The following is a 22,554-nucleotide window of genomic DNA, read 5'->3' as shown; positions in this document are numbered from 1 at the left end:
TGTATTTAAATTAATATATAATCTGATTGGACAAAAAATTATTAAAATTTATCATCGATTAATATCATTTGAATTTCTGCTTTCTAAAAAAAAGTTGAGATTCGTCATTTTGTATGTAACGAATTTTTTTTTAAATTTAAATTTTTTAAAGTTGCTTGCATAAATTTTAAATTAATATATCCATAAATTTAAAATCATGGATGTTCTTTTTTAAATGACATGTTGTAATTTTTAGTTTTGCCCATTTTTATTACAATAAGCCCTTGTTAATTGAAAAAATACAAAATATTCGAAACCTAATGAATTCAAATAATTCTTTGTAAGAATTAAAATAATTTTTTTAGAAATAAGAATTAAATAAATAAATAAAATAGATAAAGTACAAGCATCTTGAGATGTATTTTGCCTTATACTACTATACCCCTTAAAATATTGAAAAAGGGGAAGCAGCACAACGACTACAGGCTAAAGCTGAGTCGTCAAGTCTCATCATTCAAACTAGCCATTGGCTAAGAACGCAATGAACTCCGCCGCGACCATCCTAACCCCTGAACCCAACCACCGCCACCTTAAACCCTCTTTATCTCCTTCGTCCTCTTCATCTGCCGCCAAACTTCCCATCAAACGCAAATCCCCTTCCGATTCTCTCATTCCTACGCTTGATCCCGATGCAATTCCAATCTCCACCGTCAACTTCACCCCCCGTAAACCACCGCCCTCCAAATTCCACCGCATCTGGACCGAACCCGACGAGATCCGACTCCTCCAATGCCTCCTCGACTCCTCCTCTGATCTCACCACTTTTTACAACCGATTCGCTAACACGACGTTGTTCCCTTTCTCAAGACCCCAACTCTCTCAAAAACTCCGCAGATTACGGAGGAAATTCCGCCTCTTCTCTTCCCGCCTCTCTCACGGCCTAAACCCCTCCCAATTATCCCCTCACGATCGCACGCTTTTCGATCTCTCGAAAAATCTATGGAGCCCTCATGTAAACTGCAGCGTAAAATCTGACTCTAAATTTAACACGAAATCTGAGTCTGTTAATGTTGAGTATGCTGAGCGGATCAATTTAGTTGGTGTTAGGGTTAACTTTTCGCCAACTATACCCGATTTAAATAACGGTTTTGGGCCGTTAGATTTGGATGAAATGGATGATGTTGATGCGGAGAAGAAGAGTGGCTCGGAGTGTGTTGTGTTGGAGAAGAATGTGGTGGTTAGAAGTGTGTTAAATGTGTTTGATGAGTGTCTCAAAGAGGCTAGAATGGCCGTTGAGAAAGAGAGATTGCGGCATAATTCGGAATTGGAGTTTGAAAAGAAGTGGAAAGAGCAGGAGGCTGCTGAGATGGATGTTTTCGCCAAGAGGTTGAGGTTGGTTCTTGAGCATTCTGTTAATAGGCCGTCGGTTTCTTGATCTTTGTGAGTATTCTATGCATTTAATTTTTGGAAGGTTGTATATTCTATCTATGATCTGTGTAATTAGCTTTTTTTAGTTTAATGATTATGCATAGTAGTCAGTCAAAATAAAAAAGATTATACATAGTGCAACATTTTGTGAGATTTACTAGTTATTGATCATTCCATTTGAAAATTGATGAATGGTTGATTTCTTCATAAGTTGATTTATGAGGAAACTCTGAAATTAGGCAATTGCATACGTAGTTGCTGTGTCGACAGCTCTGCTTATTAAAGATTTAAGCTTAGTTTATGGAGTTGAATTTGTTTGTTTGTTCATCATCTTGTATTCATATTCTTCTTCTTTTATTACTACTTTTCTTGGGTTTTTGACATATTTGTGTCTGATAGACACAAAAATTCCGGTTTTGTGCCTCCCACCCCCAGCCCGCTATCTGAGATAGCGGGCTGCTTGTTTTTAGAACCAGCCCGCCATATGAGATGGCGGGCTGGTAGCTAATTAGGGTGATTAAGCTAATCACCCTAATTAGCTACCAGCCCGCCATCTCATATGGCGGGCTGGTGAGTGATCCCCAATCATTGGGAATCAGCCCAATGATTGGGGAGAGAGTTGGGGAGAGAGTAATTACATTTGAAGCTGATTGGGCAATAATTGCCCAATCAGTTTATTATTTTGAAAAAAAAAAATTTATTTAACCAATGAATTGTAATTTACGTTAACTATTTTTGGGTTATTTTCGGACACTTCCGAGCGTTATTTTATAAAACAAATTTAAAGAATATTGTAGTTGATCTTTCAAACTTTATAAATGTCATTTGTAATTATTGTTTGAACCAATCTAAATAAGAGTTTTAATCGATAAAAAAAGGTAGAAAAAAACCTGATTTGAATATGAAAATTTAAGAAGTTAAGTTTGACATTAATTTTGAAGATCTTACAAATGTCGAATAAAGTTCGAGTAAAAATGAAAGTCGTAGACGGTGGTGCGGACTATATTAATATCCAATTTATTTTGAGTTAGATCTATTTTAATTAAGTGATTTTAATAGTTAAATTTGCATAATAATGTAGTATTTGATTAATTGATTATAAGTTAAATTTTAGTAATTCACGCTTTTAGTAAAAAACACGACATTGCTATGCTATACTTTTTAAAAATAGATTAACAAATTTAGGGTTTATGATTTTGATTGTTATGAAGTGTTTTTACTGTTTTTAAGCATTTAAAAGCCTTTTTAAACGCTTGTCGTTATGAATTTTTCAAATATCAGATAATAATAAATCACTAGGGTTTTGTAAATAATTATAAAAAAGCCATACAAAGAAATTAAAATAAGTCAAATAATCAAAAATATGTGTACAACAATAAAAAAAGCTATAAAATACAACTACATGTTTGTTCTATCTGGGGTCCGTAAGAGTGTCCTCAAGTTTCGACCCCTGTTCTGACGCCGACTCATCTGGGTATGAGTCAATGGCCGATAAGGTCTGAGATCTGGGCCGGAGCTGTTGTCGCTACCACTTGGACTGACCACATCGTCATCCTCGTCATCAGGAGCCTGTGAGGAGGGGTTCCCTAACCCCAGGGAAAATGAAGGAGGCGTCATGTTAGCAACATCACCAAGTGGAGGTGTGGGAGCCTGCAAATTGCTCACCCACTCATAAGTTAGAGAAAAATGCATTAGCGATGGGCTCTGAGTTGGGCGGGTAGAGGAGGAAGGCGGCTGTGGAATGTACCCCTGAAGAAGCTGGCTAAAACTACCTACTGCAGGCGTTTGAGGACAGGACAAGTTCTCTTCAAATAGTCCTCCGTACTGCTGGGCTGGAGGTGTCTGTGTCGGGGGTGGTGGCTGAAAGGGGGTAAAAGCGGAACCACGGTAAGTGGAGAAGTCCTGCGGTACTGAATAAGACGAAGATGGTGGCGCCTCGGGCTGTGAAGAGGTGCTTCCATAGTGCTGTGTATACCCAGTATACCGCCGAATGAAGTCCTCGGTATTCCCCTGATAATCGACCTGAAAAAAAAAATTATGTAATTACGGTTATTGATGTTATAACTCAAAAAATGTAAATTCAAATTCTAACATACCGGTGTGCCCAGAGGGTCCGGCGTGGCCAGCGGAGTAATGTAAGCGGTCTCCCCAAACCATGGGTCAACATAAGGCACAGAAGAAGGCGGCAATGAAAAAGAGGAAGTCGATGGGCCCTGGGGCTGCGAAGATGTGATGTCGTGGTGCTGCGTATACCCGGTATACCGCCGAATGAACTCCTCGGTATTCCCCTGATAATCGACCTGCAAAAAGAAAAAAAATAATGCAATTAGGGTTACTGATGTTAGAAGAAAAAAAAATATAAATTGAAATTCAATCGTACCCGTGTGTCTAGAGGGTCCTGCTGCGTGGCTAGCGGAGTCGTGCCAGCGGTCTGCCCAAACGATGGGTCGACATAAGGCATAGAAGCAGGTGGTACTGAAAAAGAGGAAGCCCGTGGCCCCTGGGGCTGCGAAGAGGTGCTCCCGTACTCACGCGCAGACCCGTAATAACGCCGGATAAAGTCCTCTGTGTCCCCGTGAAAGACGACCTGGACAAAGAAAAAGCCAGTTGGTCACTGTAATTAATGGATGTAAATTATTAAATTGTACATTGAAATTGAAACGTACCGGTGGGGGAAAAGGGTCTGTCGGGATCTCACGGGTCGGCTCTGGCTGTCTGGGTCTGCCTCTACGACGTCCTCGTATGCGCTATACATCCACGGTCGGCGGATCGATCTCTGGAATAGCGTCTGGCGGAACAGCAGGGTCTGGCGGTGGCCCGCTGACGTTCCGCCGGTCTTCCCTAGTGACTTCTCAGCTAGCCACTAGGGAAGACCGGCCCACCGCCAGACCCTGCTGTTCCGCCAGACGCTATTCCAGAGATCGATCCGTCGACCGTGGATGTATAGCGCATACGAGGACGTCGTAGAGGCAGACCCAGACAGCCAGAGCCGACCCGTGAGATCCCGACAGACCCTTTTCCCCCACCGGTACGTTTCAATTTCAATGTACAATTTAATAATTTACATCCATTAATTACAGTGACCAACTGGCTTTTTCTTTGTCCAGGTCGTCTTTCACGGGGACACAGAGGACTTTATCCGGCGTTATTACGGGTCTGCGCGTGAGTACGGGAGCACCTCTTCGCAGCCCCAGGGGCCACGGGCTTCCTCTTTTTCAGTACCACCTGCTTCTATGCCTTATGTCGACCCATCGTTTGGGCAGACCGCTGGCACGACTCCGCTAGCCACGCAGCAGGACCCTCTAGACACACGGGTACGATTGAATTTCAATTTATATTTTTTTTTCTTCTAACATCAGTAACCCTAATTGCATTATTTTTTTTCTTTTTGCAGGTCGATTATCAGGGGAATACCGAGGAGTTCATTCGGCGGTATACCGGGTATACGCAGCACCACGGCAGCACATCTTCGCAGCCCCAGGGCCCATCGACTTCCTCTTTTTCATTGCCGCCTTCTTCTGTGCCTTATGTTGACCCATGGTTTGGGGAGACCGCTTACATTACTCCGCTGGCCACGCCGGACCCTCTGGGCACACCGGTATGTTAGAATTTGAATTTACATTTTTTGAGTTATAACATCAATAACCGTAATTACATAATTTTTTTTTTCAGGTCGATTATCAGGGGAATACCGAGGACTTCATTCGGCGGTATACTGGGTATACACAGCACTATGGAAGCACCTCTTCACAGCCCGAGGCGCCACCATCTTCGTCTTATTCAGTACCGCAGGACTTCTCCACTTACCGTGGTTCCGCTTTTACCCCCTTTCAGCCACCACCCCCGACACAGACACCTCCAGCCCAGCAGTACGGAGGATTATTTGAAGAGAACTTGTCCTGTCCTCAAACGCCTGCAGTAGGTAGTTTTAGCCAGCTTCTTCAGGGGTACATTCCACAGCCGCCTTCCTCCTCTACCCGCCCAACTCAGAGCCCATCGCTAATGCATTTTTCTCTAACTTATGAGTGGGTGAGCAATTTGCAGGCTCCCACACCTCCACTTGGTGATGTTGCTAACATGACGCCTCCTTCATTTTCCCTGGGGTTAGGGAACCCCTCCTCACAGGCTCCTGATGACGAGGATGACAATGTGGTCAGTCCAAGTGGTAGCGACAACAGCTCCGGCCCAGATCTCAGACCTTATCGGCCATTGACTCATACCCAGATGAGTCGGCGTCAGAACAGGGGTCGAAACTTGAGGACACTCTTACGGACCCCAGATAGAACAAACATGTAGTTGTATTTTATAGCTTTTTTTATTGTTGTACACATATTTTTGATTATTTGACTTATTTTAATTTCTTTGTATGGCTTTTTTATAATTATTTACAAAACCCTAGTGATTTATTATTATCTGATATTTGAAAAATTCATAACGACAAGCGTTTAAAAAGGCTTTTAAATGCTTAAAAACAGTAAAAACACTTCATAACAATCAAAATCATAAACCCTAAATTTGTTAATCTATTTTTAAAAAGTATAGCATAGCAATGTCGTGTTTTTTACTAAAAGCGTGAATTACTAAAATTTAACTTATAATCAATTAATCAAATACTACATTATTATGCAAATTTAACTATTAAAATCACTTAATTAAAATAGATCTAACTCAAAATAAATTGGATATTAATATAGTCCGCACCACCGTCTACGACTTTCATTTTTACTCGAACTTTATTCGACATTTGTAAGATCTTCAAAATTAATGTCAAACTTAACTTCTTAAATTTTCATATTCAAATCAGGTTTTTTTCTACCTTTTTTTATCGATTAAAACTCTTATTTAGATTGGTTCAAACAATAATTACAAATGACATTTATAAAGTTTGAAAGATCAACTATAATATTCTTTAAATTTGTTTTATAAAATAACGCTCGGAAGTGTCCGAAAATAACCCAAAAATAGTTAACGTAAATTACAATTCATTGGTTAAATAAATTTTTTTTTCAAAATAATAAACTGATTGGGCAATTATTACCCAATCAGCTTCAAATGATTGGGGAGAGAGTAATTAACTCTCTCCCCAACTCTCTCCCCAATCATTGGGCTGATTCCCAATGATTGGGGATCACTCGCCATCTCATATGGCGGGCTGGTTCTAAAAACAAGCAGCCCGCTATCTCAGATTGCGGGCTGGCGGTGGGAGGCACAAAACCGGAATTTTTGTGTCTATCAGACACAAATATGTCAAAAACCCACTTTTCTTCCCTCTTGCATGTGAGCTTTTACTTGACTTTGTTTATAGTTGTATATGTACATTTATGTATGCCCACACCTTAGTTTATTGTTAAATTGGGAATTGACAACAGTCTATTTCTGTAAACATCCTTCGACTTTCCACTAAAGTCGAAGATGATATGAAACTTCCAGTTTTTCATTAAGGTGCAAACGCTCGGTTGACCTGTGAAGCGTGGATGTAAGGAACTTCATCTATGAAACCTTTTCAGTTAGGTACTTGAAGCCTGCAGCTTAGATTTTGAGCTAATATTGGTTAAAATTAAGCTGGTATAGATCGACTAGATCGGTGCGGGCACACCTTGCTGTTGACGGTAGGGAAAGGGTGGTTAACCATCTTTATAATTAAAGATCAAGTAAACTTGGTTGTTTGAGGAGTTTTGTTAGGCAAGTTCTATATGATTTTAGCAATATGTGTTAACTGAAAAAAGAATTCTAACTTATAACATGGTTTTCTGCTTAATGCACATTATAACATAGATTCAAGAAATAGATCCAGAAAATTTAGATACGGGCAGTAGTTTGATGGAGAAACCTTGATAAAATAGACAATTGTTGAAATTGTATCTAGTCAGAATAGTATTGTGCATCGGTTTGGTTTAAAAGTAGCAAAATTGAATTAGCCGAATGATAAACCTTTATTTTACGTTAATATTAGGGTATTAATGTAGTCTGTTGTAATAGTTTATTAAGTGAAATATGAGGTTCATAGTACTTGTTAGTTTTGTTTGGACTATATGTGTAAATTTATAGTTTAAAAGAGTTCAACTTTAATATATGGAGCCAAATGAAGAAAAGTTCTAACTGAATCTGAATGAACCAAGCCAAGTTAAAGAATAGTGGAGAATCATATCCAAATACAGGCAAAGCATCCCCTTAATCGGCCTCAGATGAACTAAGCACCAAGACATGTTTAAAATCAGTTGAATTAAGCAAGGTAGAGCCTTAACTGGTGGGGAACTGGCCCTGATTGTGAGGGCCAGGTCAGGGCCAGTTCAAATATGGGAGTTAGCATTTCGGACAGAAGCTTAACTGGCCCGGTTTAGGATTTTTGGGCGTCTTGCTAGGTTTAAAGTGGATTAAAAATAACTATATATGCAAAATAACAGTTTGCTTTTTACTTTGCGTTTCTGCCTCAGATAATGACCAATATCATGAATCTGATTTTATAAATAACTAAACAGTGTTCCTCAAATAGTGGTAAGATTTGTTGAAGTTTTTTCTTTCTATTATTTATTTATAACTAAATTAGTAGAAATTATTGTTGTATTTTCATTCTAGTTCCCTTTGCTTTGGTATTATTTATAAATTACTAAATTAATTTAATTAAAATAGATAAGCTATATGTTATTATTATAATTTACAACTCTTTGTTTTTCACATTTTTATATTGCCACAGATGTAACTTATTTCTTAATAATTGGGGAAGGGGAGCGTTTGTTGGAAAATTTGAACCCATAATTTTGACTGCTTGTCGTCTAACGCTTATACCATTTAAAATACAGCTTGTTGATCACAGATGTAATTATTGGAAATGATTTTCATTGTATTTTTTTTTTAAATATTTAAACCACACGCTTAAAATATTAGGTACCACAACCTATATATAATGAATTTTTCTATAATAGTTATCTTTTTAAAATAATATTAAAACTTAGCTATTAAAAATATATATATGCACGTGGAAAACAAACTCACGCATTAAGACTTAAGTAGCAATTTGCCTCTCAATTTGTAAGCAATGGGCAATTAACACATAAATTAACTTTGTGGACAAATTAGTCATGAACTTGCTGATTATGGTAATTAGCCCCATTTTGAAAAAATAGCTTAAAATTTGATGGGGCAAATTGCCAATTGAGGGACAAAGAATTTACAAGTTCAGGGGGCAAATTGCAAAATTGGGGCTAATTGCCCATAATATACAAGTTCATGACTAATTTGCCAATAAAGTTAATTTGTATGTCAATTGTTTATAAATTGAGGGGGGAATTGCTACTTAAGTCCACGCATTAATGGAATGATGTTTGGTAATTAGAAAATGAAATGTAATTCTCATGTTTAATTTGCTTTTAAGTGCACCTTCACTCCCATTGTCGTCTCATATTTTTCATTCACAATTGATTTTACTGTTTTAATTCGGTTAATGTTATGTTTAGACATTATAGTAGTCAATCCCTAAATGTATTACCTCAATGAGAAATCTTTTCGTCTACCCTTTTCTACATCAAAATATATCTACCCTTTCCTACATCAAAATTTATCTAAAATACTGGAGGACACTAAAAATATATATTATATTTTGATAACAAATTTTGTTCAGTACGTTAAGCTTTTCCTAAGCTTTTGTTTTTTCATCTTTTTTAAAAATAAGTTTATAACTCTTTGTTTTTGTATGCGATAAATTACAATCTTTAAATCCAAGTAAAAGATGTTGGGAAAAGTTGAAAAATACTTGATTTTGTTAAAATAATCTCAAAAATACTTATATTCGTTTTTATTTGCGGACAATACTTACAAAAGAAAATAAATTGCACCTAGCACTTGATTTAATAAAAACATTAAATCAACACTTAAAATCTTATTTCTCTAAACCCTAAATCCTAAATTATACTAAACCATAAACCCTAAATCATGCTAAAGCCTAAAGCCTAAACCCTAAACTCCAAACTCTAAATCCTAAAACATGCTAAACCCTAAACTCTAAATTTTAAATCTTAAACCCTAAACCCTAAACCCTAAATCATGCTAAACCCTAAACCCTAAATCATGCTAAACCCTATATCCTAAATTTTAAATCCTAAACCCTAAATCATGCTAAACCCTAACCCTAAAATCATAATCCCTAAAATTCTAAAATCTAAATTCTAAATCTTAAAAAAATGGAGTTAAATGTTGGATGAATAAAAAAATGAAGTTAAATGTTGGACGAAATAAAAAGGTTGAGTTAAGTGTTGGATGAAATAAAAAGGTGAAATCAAATGTTGGATGAAATAAAAAGGTGGAATCAAGTGCTAGATGAAATAAAAAGGTAGAATCAAGTGTTGACAGAAAAAAAAAGATGCTCAAGTATTTTTGGAATTATTTTTGATAATCAAGTGCTGAGTCTAATTTTCTCAAAGATGTTTGACAAACTCCTAGAGAAAGAATTATAACAAACTCTGTTATTGATCGATTGTGATACTTGTAAGGTACCCCTTCAAATATCAAATTTTTGAACAACACCAAAAACATTGGTAGTGTAAAGACAAACATCATAGTTGATTTTAATGGTTTTATTTGGAGGAGGGATCTATTGATATTGCGTGAAAACTGATTGCATGATGCTGGAGCTGAAGACTTTGATGTTCTCATCTGATTACATTTTGGGTGTTTGTAAATTTTGAATAATTTAATAAATTATAATATTATATATGATCCCTTGATGACGTGAAAATCAAATGTCATTTTATTTCATGCTTTCTAATATATCACATAAAATGGCAGAATATTAATACAGTGTTGTCCGAACTATCTAAATTTTACAAGTTCTGGATAATCTTTAGCCAACTATTACTAAAATTAGCATATGAATTATGATTAGAATAAAAGGCCAGTGGGGAGGCGAACCGAACTCTTTGCACAAATTGGCATGTAATGAGTCAACATTTGTTACAAATATTGATTTTTTTAATAAAATACATAACCTAAAAATTGATTTTATTGGGTGTTAATGTCATAAAATTACTTGTCTAGGCCCCTTAAATTCTTGGGTTTTTTCCCTAAAAATTGCCCCATAAAAAACTTATTCCCAAGTAGTTTATTGAGAGTGAATTTGTAGGTTATTAATAGAGGTGGCAAATAGATGCCCAACCCAAGCACCCAACCCAACCCGCCCAAAGAAATACAACCCATTTGCACCCAAAAAAAGTTTGGGTAATTTTTGACCCAACCCATTTTAGCCCAAAATTTTTTGGGCTAAAATGGGTTTATAAGAATGACCCAATGGGTGAAATTAAGTCCAAACAAATTTCAATATGAAGAGTATTTGAGTTTTTAAAATAATATTTATAAGTTGTATAATTTATTTTTCAAAATAATTTTTTCCGGAGATTTTTTTTTTCGGAATTTTTTTTTTCCAGAACTTTTTTTTTTTCAAAAAATTTATTTTTTTCAGAAATTTATTTTTTTCTAGAAATTTATTTTTTTTTCGGAAAATTTATTTTTTTCCAAAAAATTATTTTTTTCGAAAAAATTATTTTTTTTCAGAAGTTTATTTTTTTCCAGAAAAATATTTTTTTTTGAAAAATTTATTTTTTTTCAGAAATTTATTTTTTTTCGGAAAATTTATTTTTTTCCAGAAAATTATTTTTTTCGAAAATTTTTTTTCCCGGAAAATTTATTTTTCCCAGAAAATTATTTTTTCGGGAGAATTATTTTTTTCCCGGAAAATATTTGTTTCTGAAAAATAATATTTTGAAAAGTAATTTCTTTGAAAAAAATTTAATTCGGTATTTTTTATTTTGAACTTTTTATCTCAAATATAAATTTCAAATATCTCACTTTCTATTTTGGGTAATTTTGGGTTTTCATGACCCAACCCAACCCAAAATTACCCAACCCAAAACTGCCCAAAAATATTGTGACCCAAAATTACCCAACCCAAAAATGCCCAAACCCAAAGAAACCTACCCAAACCCGCCCAAGAACACCCATTTGCCACCTCTAGTTATTAACTTTAAAAGTTTAAAATTTAAGAGAACCACTCTAAGGTTTCTAATTTAATTAAAATAAAATTGATAAATTAATTATATTTTAATATCAAATCATATTCAAATATTAAATTTGAACTTTTCAATCTTGAAATTTCAAAGATCAACTTTATTTAATGAGGCGCCAACAGAACAAATTATAAAACTTGTGCAGTAACAATTTAAAGAAATTTATTATTTCGGCAAACTTGTAAATTTTATTAATAAAATAATTAAATTAATTAGAAGGAGTGAGTTAGTCACACAAAGTTCATAACATGCAAAACCATAAAATCATGAAGTAGGCCATGTTCCCCTCACTCTCACATGCCTTAACGACCGTACTACAACAGAACGCACATATAAATCTTATTCCTTACTTTATTTTAATTCACCCAAAAATTAATTTCAACTCTCCTTTAAAATAATAAATAATAAAATTTTATAAATATTGGACAGAAATTTGACTGTATCACTTTAATGACCAATTTGTGATGAAAAAGAAAAAGCAAGATCATCTTGATTAAATGAACATTTTGTTAGAGTTTAGTACGTCATTTTTACAAGTCATGACAAATATATCCAAAAAGCAAATATAAAAGATGAAGAGTCTAGTTAATAGAAACATTTTACAATTTAATATTTTAATTTATTTTTATGATAATTTAATTCATATCTAATTGAATTTTATATGAGACTATTATAATAAATAATATATAAATTTTACAAACAGATACATAATTTCTTAAAACTTTATAGTAATTTTTTCTTTCAATATTTATGAACTAACTTTTCATAAAAAAAATAAGATTATGGGCTAAAATTATCAATGATATAATTTTATCATTTTTATTTAAAGCTTGGATACAATTGTCAAGATATATAAAATTAATGAACCATACTGTCGAAATTATGTTTTAAGAATATTTCTCTCAATTTAATTATTGTTACGGACATAAAAAATTTATTATACCGAACAATTTATTTTCAAACTATATTCATACTTAGAAGAATTTACAGTTGCTTTTTTCTAACACAATCTCTATTTTTATCAATCTAATGATTTTGTATGGAGAAAGGAATTTATTGACTTTAAAATAAGAAATTAATGATTTTAAGTATATTTAAAGTAATTAAATTAGGATTAGAATTGAAAGTTTATGGAAAATAAACAATGTAAATAATTTGATTACCCTTTATAAAGCTTTATATAAATGTTTTCTTTTGCTTATTTTTTATTTGAATATTCACATTAAAATCTTAATCTTAGTGGATTTTCGCTAGAGCATACAGAATCAACTAATAAATTTTCACCTTTATTAGCTTGATATAATTATATAATATATATATATATATATATATATATATATATATATATATATATATATATATATATATATATATATATATATATATATATATATATATATATATATTGATATTGTAACACTTACATATAGATTAATATTAAATATTTATAGAGATCTAATTAAGAATAATTAAAAATATTATAGTAAAATTATACTATTTGAGCAATAAATAAATTTATTTATTTTTGATCTGAAATTTACTATGGATCTACATTAAAAAAAATTGGCTTGGGACATATGCATTTATAGCGAGATTAAATCTGAGAGTGGAACAATAATAAAAATGAAATGGGATCTAAATGAACATTTTTAATGATGTATTAATTATTTTATATACTGAATGATACAGTTCATGAATGACGTAGTCATATAGAGAGACGCCGGATTGAACGCGAGCTGTTTGTTTGCATCTTCTTCTTCTTTGAGTGTAGTGCCTCCCCCATCATTCACGCCATAAACCTTGCCATTTTTTCATTTTTTTCCACTAACTTTCAACTAATTACCAAAACTATAAACTCACACATATTCAACTAACCAATATAACCCTTTTTCATAATGGGCAGAAGAGTATAATGTAATCCAGTCACATCCAGTTAAAACACTACTTTTTTCAGTCTGTAACATTTATCGTATTTGGCTATTTGAAGTAATTTAAAAAATTATTCATATTTTTTTATTTATATTAATAAAAAATTAACTAAACAAAATGAAAATTCAATTAGACAAACTAGTCTATCAAGACGAGTACCTTAATGTTCAAACTCAACTCAGCAATTAACACCTCAAACTCGAGTATAATTAGTTGTAATAAACTTGCGAGCTGACTCGATTCAATTGCACATATAATATAATAATGGGTCACCTTAATCAATTCTGCATTAATGTGTTGGATCGTATTGATCAATTATCTATGCTTCAAATCCCTATAAATAAGCCCTCCATTTCTTCAGTTTTCCCATCACACAATATTCTTTTGCGTACTACTTAGCTCTAAAAGAAACAAAAAAAAGATGGGTAGCCTCAAACGCAATTCCCTCTTCTTGGTCCTCTCTTTGCTTCTCCTGCTCACTTTCTCTGATATGGCTGAGGTTCGTTCATCAAATTACATTTTTCTTTTGTACAATTAATATTGAAAAATTCTCAAATTCTTGTCTAACTTGAACTGTTATTCCTTGTATGCATATATCTCGGAAAAACAGGCTTATAAGAAGCTTCGGCCTTCAGGTAAAAAAATTGGATCGGAAACTTATCGAGTATTCTATTTCGGCGTTTTATTTCCATTTCCGAAAACGTTTCTGAAATTTTAGTAACATATTTTTTACAAACCGTTGCAGATTGCAAGCCGAAATGTACGTACCGGTGCTCAGCAACATCACACAAGAAGCCATGCATGTTCTTCTGTCAAAAATGCTGCTCAAAGTGTCTGTGTGTTCCTCCTGGTGTTTATGGTAATAAGCAAGTTTGTCCTTGCTACAATACCTGGAAGACCAAAGAAGGAAGACCTAAATGCCCTTGATTACTTACTATATTTTCGTTAAGATGTTGGGATCTTTAATTGTTGAATGAAATGCACTCTTTTTTTAGTGCAAAATGCCCAATCATGGGTAATTAAGTTATTGATAATGATCTTGATTAAAATCAGTTATTGCTAATGATTTTTGTCTGAAAGTTATGGAATTAATTTACTACATAAAGTATCAAATTAATTTCTATTGCTTTATTATTTGCTATTAACATGATACGTACTTACAACCTGTGAATTAATATCGAGTCATTAATTATAATCAATTAATACCAAAAAAGAGAAGGAAGAAGAGAAAGTATGATAAAAATGATTAAGACAAATAAAAAAAATTAGTAAATTTTAAGGCGGAGTAATTACATATAAAATCATAATTTTTACAATGAAATGCAATTTTATCACGATTTTAAAATGTTGTCAATTTTATTCACCGTCTTTTTTTGCAATTCTATTATCATTCGAAAATTCGGCGACTTATAGCTGACGTGGCATGACAAGTTAGATACCACAAGTAATTGATCATGTTGTTAAGTTGATTAATCACATATAAAATAAATACTTTGCACTTCTCACTGAGTAATCACCTCTACATGATCAATTTCAAAGTAAAACTTGTAAAATTCAGTTGTCACATGTCAATTTCCGGCGGCCACCTAAGCATTTTTAGCCTGAAATACCAAAATGAAAAGAAAAAAGTTCAGTGATCAAAATGAAAATAAAAATAGTTTAATGACTGAAATGAAAAAAATTGAAAGTTCAATGATGGTCAGAATCAATTACTCCAAAAACCTTTTTATCCAAAGCCTGATTTGAGTTTTTTCAAGCAAATTTAAACAAATCTCTCGCATTATAATTTTGTATCTCTGGATCATGTTTAGAGAAAAATCTAAAAATCTGGTTATTAATTCACATAATCCTTCCACATATGGAGTGCATGATCCGTGACATTCAATGATAACAATATGCAAAAGCCAAACCTTGATCCTCAACTAACTAGCGAAGCGCCGCAGATAAAAGACCCGCAAGCGGTTGTTGACAATATGAACATGGACATTAGTACCGAGACCTCCTCTCACCAATGTTATCGGGTCAAAATGGATATACAAAAGCAAATTTAAAAAGAACAGTAGTTTCATTCGCTACAAGGCTCCGTAGTATATACTCAAATTCATGAGATTAATTTCAATGAAACTTTCAACTCAATTATAAAAATTACTACAATTTGGTTTGTGCTTGCTATTGATGTCTTCTCAAAGCGGTTGACTTGATAAATGAATTCTTACACGGACAATAGAGTGAAGTAGTTCTTATGGAGCAACGATCGGAGTTCAAGAGGATGTGCATCTACCACATTCTGCTGTATGCAAACCAAATAAAAAATTAGCTATAGCGACAGCTTGTTAAAAATTATTGATATGATCTATTGATCTTGATTAAAATCAGTTATTGCTAATGATTTTTTGTCTGAATGTTATGGAATTAATTTACTACATAAAGTATCAAATTAATTTCTATTGCTTAATTATTTGGTATTAACATGATACTTACAACCTGTGAATTAATATCGAGTCATTAATTATAATCAATTAATACCAAAAAAGAGAAGGAAGAAGAAAAAGTATGATAAAAATGATTAAGACAAATAAAAAAAGTTAAATTTTAAGACGGAGTAATTACAAACAAAATCATAATTTTTACATTAAAATGCAATTTTATCACGATTTTTAAACGTTATCAATTTTATTCACCACTTTTTTTTGTAATTCAATTATCATTCGAAAATTCGGCGACTTATAGCTGACGTGGCATGACAAGTTAGATGCCACAAGTAATTGATCGTGTTGTTAAGTTGATTATTCGGCTTAAAATTTAATTCAAAACTACATGTGTTTGTGAAAAAAATGTCAAACAACAAATTATATTTCTATTAGTGTAAATTACAATTAATTATTTGTAGCATCTGATTTTCACACCATATACTGTTCTCTAGTTGCCATATCAGCTATAAGCAGGCCCGGCCCTAGACATAGGCCACTCTCCAATTTTGAAGGGCCCCATATGTATATGGGGTCCTTAAAAATATATTAAATCTTTTAAAATATATACTCCCTCCGTCCCATTTTATTTGTCCACTATTCTATATTTGTATGTCCCAAAATGATTGTCACATTTGTATTATATATACATATGTTCCTCTTTTACCCTTAATATAAATGGATATAATTCATAGAATATTGTGTACCATAAATACATATGTTTGACTATCTTATATTTTTAATGCAAAAATTAATGACGACTTCTTTTTTAATATAGTAATTCTAAATTAACTCAAAAATCAAAAAGGGTATAAAGGGAAGAATTGTTAGTAATTAAAGTTTTCTTAATATGTATGAAATTAGAAAGTGGACAAATAAAATGGGACGGAGGGAGTATTTAAAATTATTAAAAATGTATAGTTATTGAAAATTTAGTGATATGTATTAAATAAAATATTTTAAAAAGTAATTATATACTTTAATAATTAGAGTTTTAAATTTTAAAGGGCCCCACATTTATCTTAGGCCCTTTAAAAATATATATACTAAACATTTTAAAATCAATTAATACCAAAAAATTATTATTTTTAAAAGTCGTGATAAAATTGCAAAGTATTGATTTTATATGTGATTAATACTTTTAAGATCAAATAAGCAAAAACCTTTGCAAAGTATTGATTTTATTTGTGATTAATACTTTTAAGATTAAATAAGCAAAAACCTTTTTATCCAAAGCCTGATTTGAGTTTTTTCAAGCAAATTTAAACAAATCTCTCGCATTATACTTTTGTATCTCTCGATCATGTTTAGAGACAAATCTAAAAATCTGGTTATTAATTCACATATTCCTTCCACATATGGAGTGCATGATCGGTGACATTCAATGATAACAAAGCGTCAACTTACTTATGCAAAATCCAGAGCTTGATCCTCAACGAACTAGCGAAAAGACCTGCAATATGAAATTAATTACAATGAAACTTTCAACTCAATTATAAAAATTACTACAATTTGATTTGTGCTTGTTATCGACGTCTTCCCGAAAAGGGTTGTTGCAACAATTAACTCGACGTGAAATATGATTCTTACACGGACAATAGCGTGAAGTAGTTCTTATGGAGCAACCATCGGAGTTCAAGAGGATGTGCATCTACCACATTCTGTATGCAAACTTCACAACTTCACTTATGAATCACTTAAACAAGCTCCAAGAACTTTGTTCCATTGGTCATCAACATTCTTAATTAACTTTGGCTTTATATATAGCAATGTTGACTTTTCATAATTTATTTTTCGTGCTAAATCTAGAATTATGCGTATGCCCTTTTATGTTAAGAATTTGTGTTAACAAGAAATGATAGATCAACTCATTCAACAAGTTATTACAACTTTGGGTCAAGAATTTGCTATTGAAGATCTCGGAAAGCTTCAATACTTTCTTGATTTGCAAGTTCAATACACAAATATGGGTTTTATAATCTCTCAACGAAAATGAGCTAAAGAGTTATTAATTAAGGCTGGATCGGAGAAAAACTCTCACTTCAATACTCCAATGTTGCTAAATTCGAATATCAAATCAAGACAAACACGACTTTGATGCTAAACAACTTATGTCAGCTTGGCATGATAGCCGGCCGACATTGTGTTCATAAGATTTGTTAAAAAGTGCAGCAACCGATAGTAGTAAAATAAAGACTCGTACATAATATTACTATTAAATTTAAGAGAAATTCTTAGATAGACTCGGTTTACCACGTCATCCGTAGACCAAACCTATCACATTATGACACGTCATTAAAATGATGGTCTTGTAATATTACTATTCAAAGGTGTAAATAAATAAAAAAACAAATTTATAAGATTGCCATACGTGTCATAATGTGATAGATTAGTCTACGGATGACGTGGTAGACCGAGTCTACATAAGAATTTCTCTAAATTTAGATGGTGTCAAAAAGTCAAATATTTCTCACTTTTTAAAAAACTATCCATACCTTTTAAAAATTATAAACATATTTCTGTTTTATCAATTTATTAGAAGTTTATTTAATTTTTTAAAATCAATATAATATTAATATATGGCAAAAAATTGATTTGGTCAATTTTATTGTTTTATGAAAACATGTTGTTAGAGCTATGTATGTACATAAGGCATGATATGGTGGGGTGACTACATCTAGGTAGCTAGTGAGAGTTGGATTCTAGTATTTTAGGTTTAAGATTTCACATTTTAATTTCAAGAGATTTTTTTGGCTATCATTTTCATGACTGGAGACTCATGCATTATTAATTCAGTGATATTATGGGTGACTATTACATGAATTGGGACTCCTTATGTTTAATTTAATTGCATAAATTTCTATTTGAGAAAAAAAACTCATCATCATGTAATATATAATTAAGTCTCACACTCATTTCTCAATTTAATGATCCAACGTACAGAAATAATGAAGTTGAGAATATTAATATAAACTGATATATTGGAGGAAATTAATGTAAATGAAAAGTATAACTATTTAAATATAAATGAATTATTATATGTTAAAAATATAGAGGACACAAAACATTATTATTGGTTGAAAATATATATAGACTAGAAAACACAAGTCAATCATGGTCTTTCTCCTCATCTTTCTTCTTGTGGTCCACACGTACATCTCATCCTCTAATCTGAAATTTTTAGTGTAATGTTTTAAAGAATGAAGCTATTCATATAGAATCTATTCGGATAGAATTTTTTTTTTATTTAATAATTTAATTAAAAATTAATTATTATTCTAACCTTTTGTAAAAGAAATTTACCATCATCAATTTTTAAATATCATTCACTTTAAATTTACTTTTAGTAATTTATACAAGTTATTCTTTTTCTAATTAATTTCTATCTTTGGTCTAACTACTTTCTAGATTAACACTTTATATACAATTTAAAAGATAAAAAGTTCATAAATTTAGTATAATACTCCTTCCGTTTAAAATTAATAATCACTTTAAAAAAATACAAAAAAGTATAAATACTACCTTAAGAGTTAAATGTTATAAAATTATAAACTATTTAATATTTTTGTAATATTATGAACTTTTAATTTTTATAATTTGAAAAATAATTTTTTTTTATCTAAGATCCATAATTGTACCAATTAAATTTTTAGTTCGGTTTGATTCGGTCAAGCAAACTGAAAGGAAAACTCAACTTTAAACTGATTATAAAAGAACTGGACCGGAATACTGCCTGTGAATTATTATCTAGTCATTAATTATTATCAATCACTACCGAAATAGAGAAGAAGGAAGAAGAGATAGCATGATAAAAATAATTAAGACAAATAAAAAAAATTACTGTATTAAATTTTAAGGTGGATTAATTAATTACATATAAAGTCACCACTTTATACTAAAATGCAATTTTATCACGATTTTAAAAGTTGTGAATTTCATTCACCCCCCCCCCCCTTTTTTTTTTGCAATTCTATTACCATTCAGAAATCCGGCGACTTATAGCTGACGTGTCAACCGGTGCATGATGCGGCATGACAAGTTAGATGCCACAAATAAATGATCATGTTGCTAAATTGATTATTCGACTTATAATTTAATTTAAGATTACATGTGTTTGTGAGAAAAAATGCCAAACAACGAATTATGCTTTAAAATATCAGTACAAATTATAATTAATTACTTGTCACATCTTATCTTTAACACCACACTGTTCTCTGGTTTACATAAGTTGCCGGAGTTTTAAATTGTGATAGAATTGCAAAAAGTTAAAAGATATAAATGAAAATACAATTTTTTAAAAGTTGTGATAAAAATATAAAGTAATAATTGTATATGTAATTAGTCTTTTTAAGATTAAATAAGCAAATAACTTTTTATTCAAAGCCTGATTTGAGTTTCTTCAAGCAAATATAAACAAATCTCTCGCATTATAATTTTGTATCTCTCGATCATGTTTAGAGACAAATTTAAAAATCTGGTTATTAATTCACATATTCCTTCCACATATGGAGTGCATGATCCGTGACATTCAATGCTAACAAAGCGTCAACTTATGCAAAATCCAAACCTTGATCCTCAACAAACTAGCGAAGCGCCGCAGATAAAAGACCCGCAAGCGGTTGTTGACAATATGAACATGGACATTAGTACCGAGACCTCCTCTCACCAATGTTATCGGGTCAAAATGGATATACAAAAGCAAATTTAAAAAGAATAGTACTTTCATTTGCTACAAGGCTCCGTAGTATATACTCAAATTCATGAGATTAATTTCAATGAAACTTTCAACTCAATTATAAAAATTACTACAATTTGGTAATGTCTTCTCAAAGCGGTTGTTGTAACAACTCGACTTGATAAATGAATTCTTACACGGACAATAGAGTGAAGTAGTTCTTATGGAGCAACGATCGGAGTTCAAGAGGACATGATAGCAGGCCGACATTGTGCAAGGAGTTCATAAGAATTGCTAAAAAGTGCAGCAACCGATAGTTAGTGTTTATAAGCTAATGAAATGAAGATCAAAACATATTATCATTAAGGTTTCATGGTGTCAAAAAGTCAATTTTATTTATTTTTTGAAAATTTATTTAAATCTATTAAAAATTGTATATTTATTTAATTTTATCAATTTGTTGAAACTCTATCTAATTTTCAAAATCGATATAAAATGAAAAAAATTAATTTTATCGTAAATGAATAAAAAATCAATTTTTTATTTTTTTTAGAGAATACATGTCGTTAGAGATGTATGTACATAAGGCATGATATGGTGGGTTGACTACATCTAGGTAGCTAGTGAGAGCTGCATTCTAATATTTTAGGTTTAAAATTTAACATTTTAATTTCAAGAGTTTTTTTTGGCTATAATTTTCATGACCGGAGACTCATGCATTATTAATTCACTGATATTATGGGTGACTATTACATGAATTAGGGCTCCTTATGTTTAATTTAATTGCATAAATTTCTATTTGAGAAGAAACTCATGATCATGTGAATATATTGAAGTCTCACACTCATTTCTCCATGGTCGGATGTACATAAATAATGAAGTTGAGATATATTAATATGAAGTGATATATTGGAAGAAATTAATGTAAATGACAACTACAACTACTTAAACATAAATGAATTATTGTTTGTTAAAAATATAGAGGACACAAAACATTATTATTGGTTGAAAATATATACAGGCAAAAAAATACAAGTCTCGTTGAGCTCTCGCCCCAGAAAAGTTTATGATTTCCTCTCCATCTTTCTTCTTGTGGTCTACACGTACACCTCACCCCCCAATCTGAAATTCTAAGTCTAGTTTTCTAAAGGGTGATGCTATTCGGATAAAATCTATTCAGATAGAAAGTCTTTTTTTCATTATTTAATTATTTAATTAAAAATTAATTACCATACTGTCTTTTCGTAAAAAAAACTTACTATCGTCAATTTTTAACAGAACTAGAGTTCATAGTTCTTTATGTTTAAATTAATTGCATGAATGTCTATTTGATAAGAAACTCATTTTTATGTGAATATAGTTGATTCACGATCATTTCTCCATTTAATGGTTAAAATACATAAACAATGAAGTTGACATATATAATATGGACTGATATATTGGTGGAAATTAATGTAAATGAAAATTCTAATTATTTAAATATAAATGATACTATCATTTTCATAAATAGCCGGAGACTCATCCATTATTAATTCATTGTTATTGTGGGTGGGTATTATATGAATTAGGGTTCGTTATATTTAATTTAATTGCATGAATTTTTATTTGAGAAAAAACTCATAATTTGTGAATATATTTAATTCTCACACTTATTTCTCATGGTCAAATATACATAACTAATGAAATTAGATAGTATATAATACTATTTGTCGTATTTGACTTTAACACAAGAATTAAGAAAATAATAAATATATTAATATTTTTAAAACCGGACCGAAACAGAAACCGGCTTCGTCGGAGGTTCATGGTTCAATCGGATTTTTTAATTTTAATAAATATAATTTTTTTAAAATAAAAAATATATAGTATTATAAAAAAATGATAATATATATAATACTGTTTTTTAGATTTTTTATGTAAAAATTAATATATAATTATAAATAATTAATGTTTAAGAGTATATAGAATGATTATTATATATGAGAAATAAAATTAATTTTAATAAATTTATTATTTGAAA

At 31.6% G+C, this 22,554-nt stretch overlaps 4 protein-coding genes across 5 annotated transcripts; 3 read left to right on the top strand and 1 right to left on the bottom strand.

The window, feature by feature from the left end:
• The first annotated feature begins 422 nt into the window (after window positions 1–422).
• LOC126676802 (probable transcription factor At5g28040) lies at window positions 423–7,929 on the top strand. Of its 2 annotated transcripts, none has more exons than XM_050371092.2 (2): window positions 423–1,419; window positions 7,496–7,929. In XM_050371092.2, exon 1 carries the CDS (start codon window positions 521–523, stop codon window positions 1,412–1,414), a length of 894 nt encoding a protein of 297 aa, XP_050227049.1. In that variant the 5' UTR covers window positions 423–520; the 3' UTR covers window positions 1,415–1,419; window positions 7,496–7,929. The 2 variants fall into 2 exon arrangements, with proteins under 2 accessions (XP_050227049.1, XP_050227048.1); XM_050371091.2 differs by lacking the exon at window positions 7,496–7,929 and adding an exon at window positions 6,814–7,073.
• On the bottom strand, window positions 2,721–4,245 carry LOC126676801 (leucine-rich repeat extensin-like protein 5). The gene is made up of 4 exons (XM_050371090.2): window positions 4,074–4,245; window positions 3,788–3,994; window positions 3,504–3,707; window positions 2,721–3,429 (listed from the first exon to the last, which is right to left on the bottom strand). Exons 2-4 carry the CDS (start codon window positions 3,866–3,868, stop codon window positions 2,806–2,808), a joined length of 909 nt encoding a protein of 302 aa, XP_050227047.1. The 5' UTR covers window positions 3,869–3,994; window positions 4,074–4,245; the 3' UTR covers window positions 2,721–2,805.
• LOC126676800 (leucine-rich repeat extensin-like protein 5) lies at window positions 4,330–5,788 on the top strand. The gene is made up of 4 exons (XM_050371089.2): window positions 4,330–4,435; window positions 4,515–4,721; window positions 4,802–5,005; window positions 5,080–5,788. Exons 2-4 carry the CDS (start codon window positions 4,641–4,643, stop codon window positions 5,701–5,703), a joined length of 909 nt encoding a protein of 302 aa, XP_050227046.1. The 5' UTR covers window positions 4,330–4,435; window positions 4,515–4,640; the 3' UTR covers window positions 5,704–5,788.
• A 5,823-nt stretch (window positions 7,930–13,752) lies between the features above and the next one.
• Window positions 13,753–14,454, top strand: LOC126676803 (protein RSI-1). The gene is made up of 3 exons (XM_050371094.2): window positions 13,753–13,890; window positions 14,002–14,026; window positions 14,137–14,454. The coding sequence occupies exons 1-3, from the start codon at window positions 13,813–13,815 to the stop codon at window positions 14,316–14,318; spliced, it is 285 nt and encodes a 94-aa protein (XP_050227051.1). The 5' UTR covers window positions 13,753–13,812; the 3' UTR covers window positions 14,319–14,454.
• Window positions 14,455–22,554: the final 8,100 nt, after the last annotated feature.

Source organism: Mercurialis annua, linkage group LG4 (genome assembly GCF_937616625.2).
Source record: "Mercurialis annua linkage group LG4, ddMerAnnu1.2, whole genome shotgun sequence".
NCBI lineage: Eukaryota > Viridiplantae > Streptophyta > Magnoliopsida > Malpighiales > Euphorbiaceae > Mercurialis > Mercurialis annua.
Note: the sequence above shows the minus strand (reverse complement) of the source record. Positions and strands in the feature narration are given on the sequence as shown.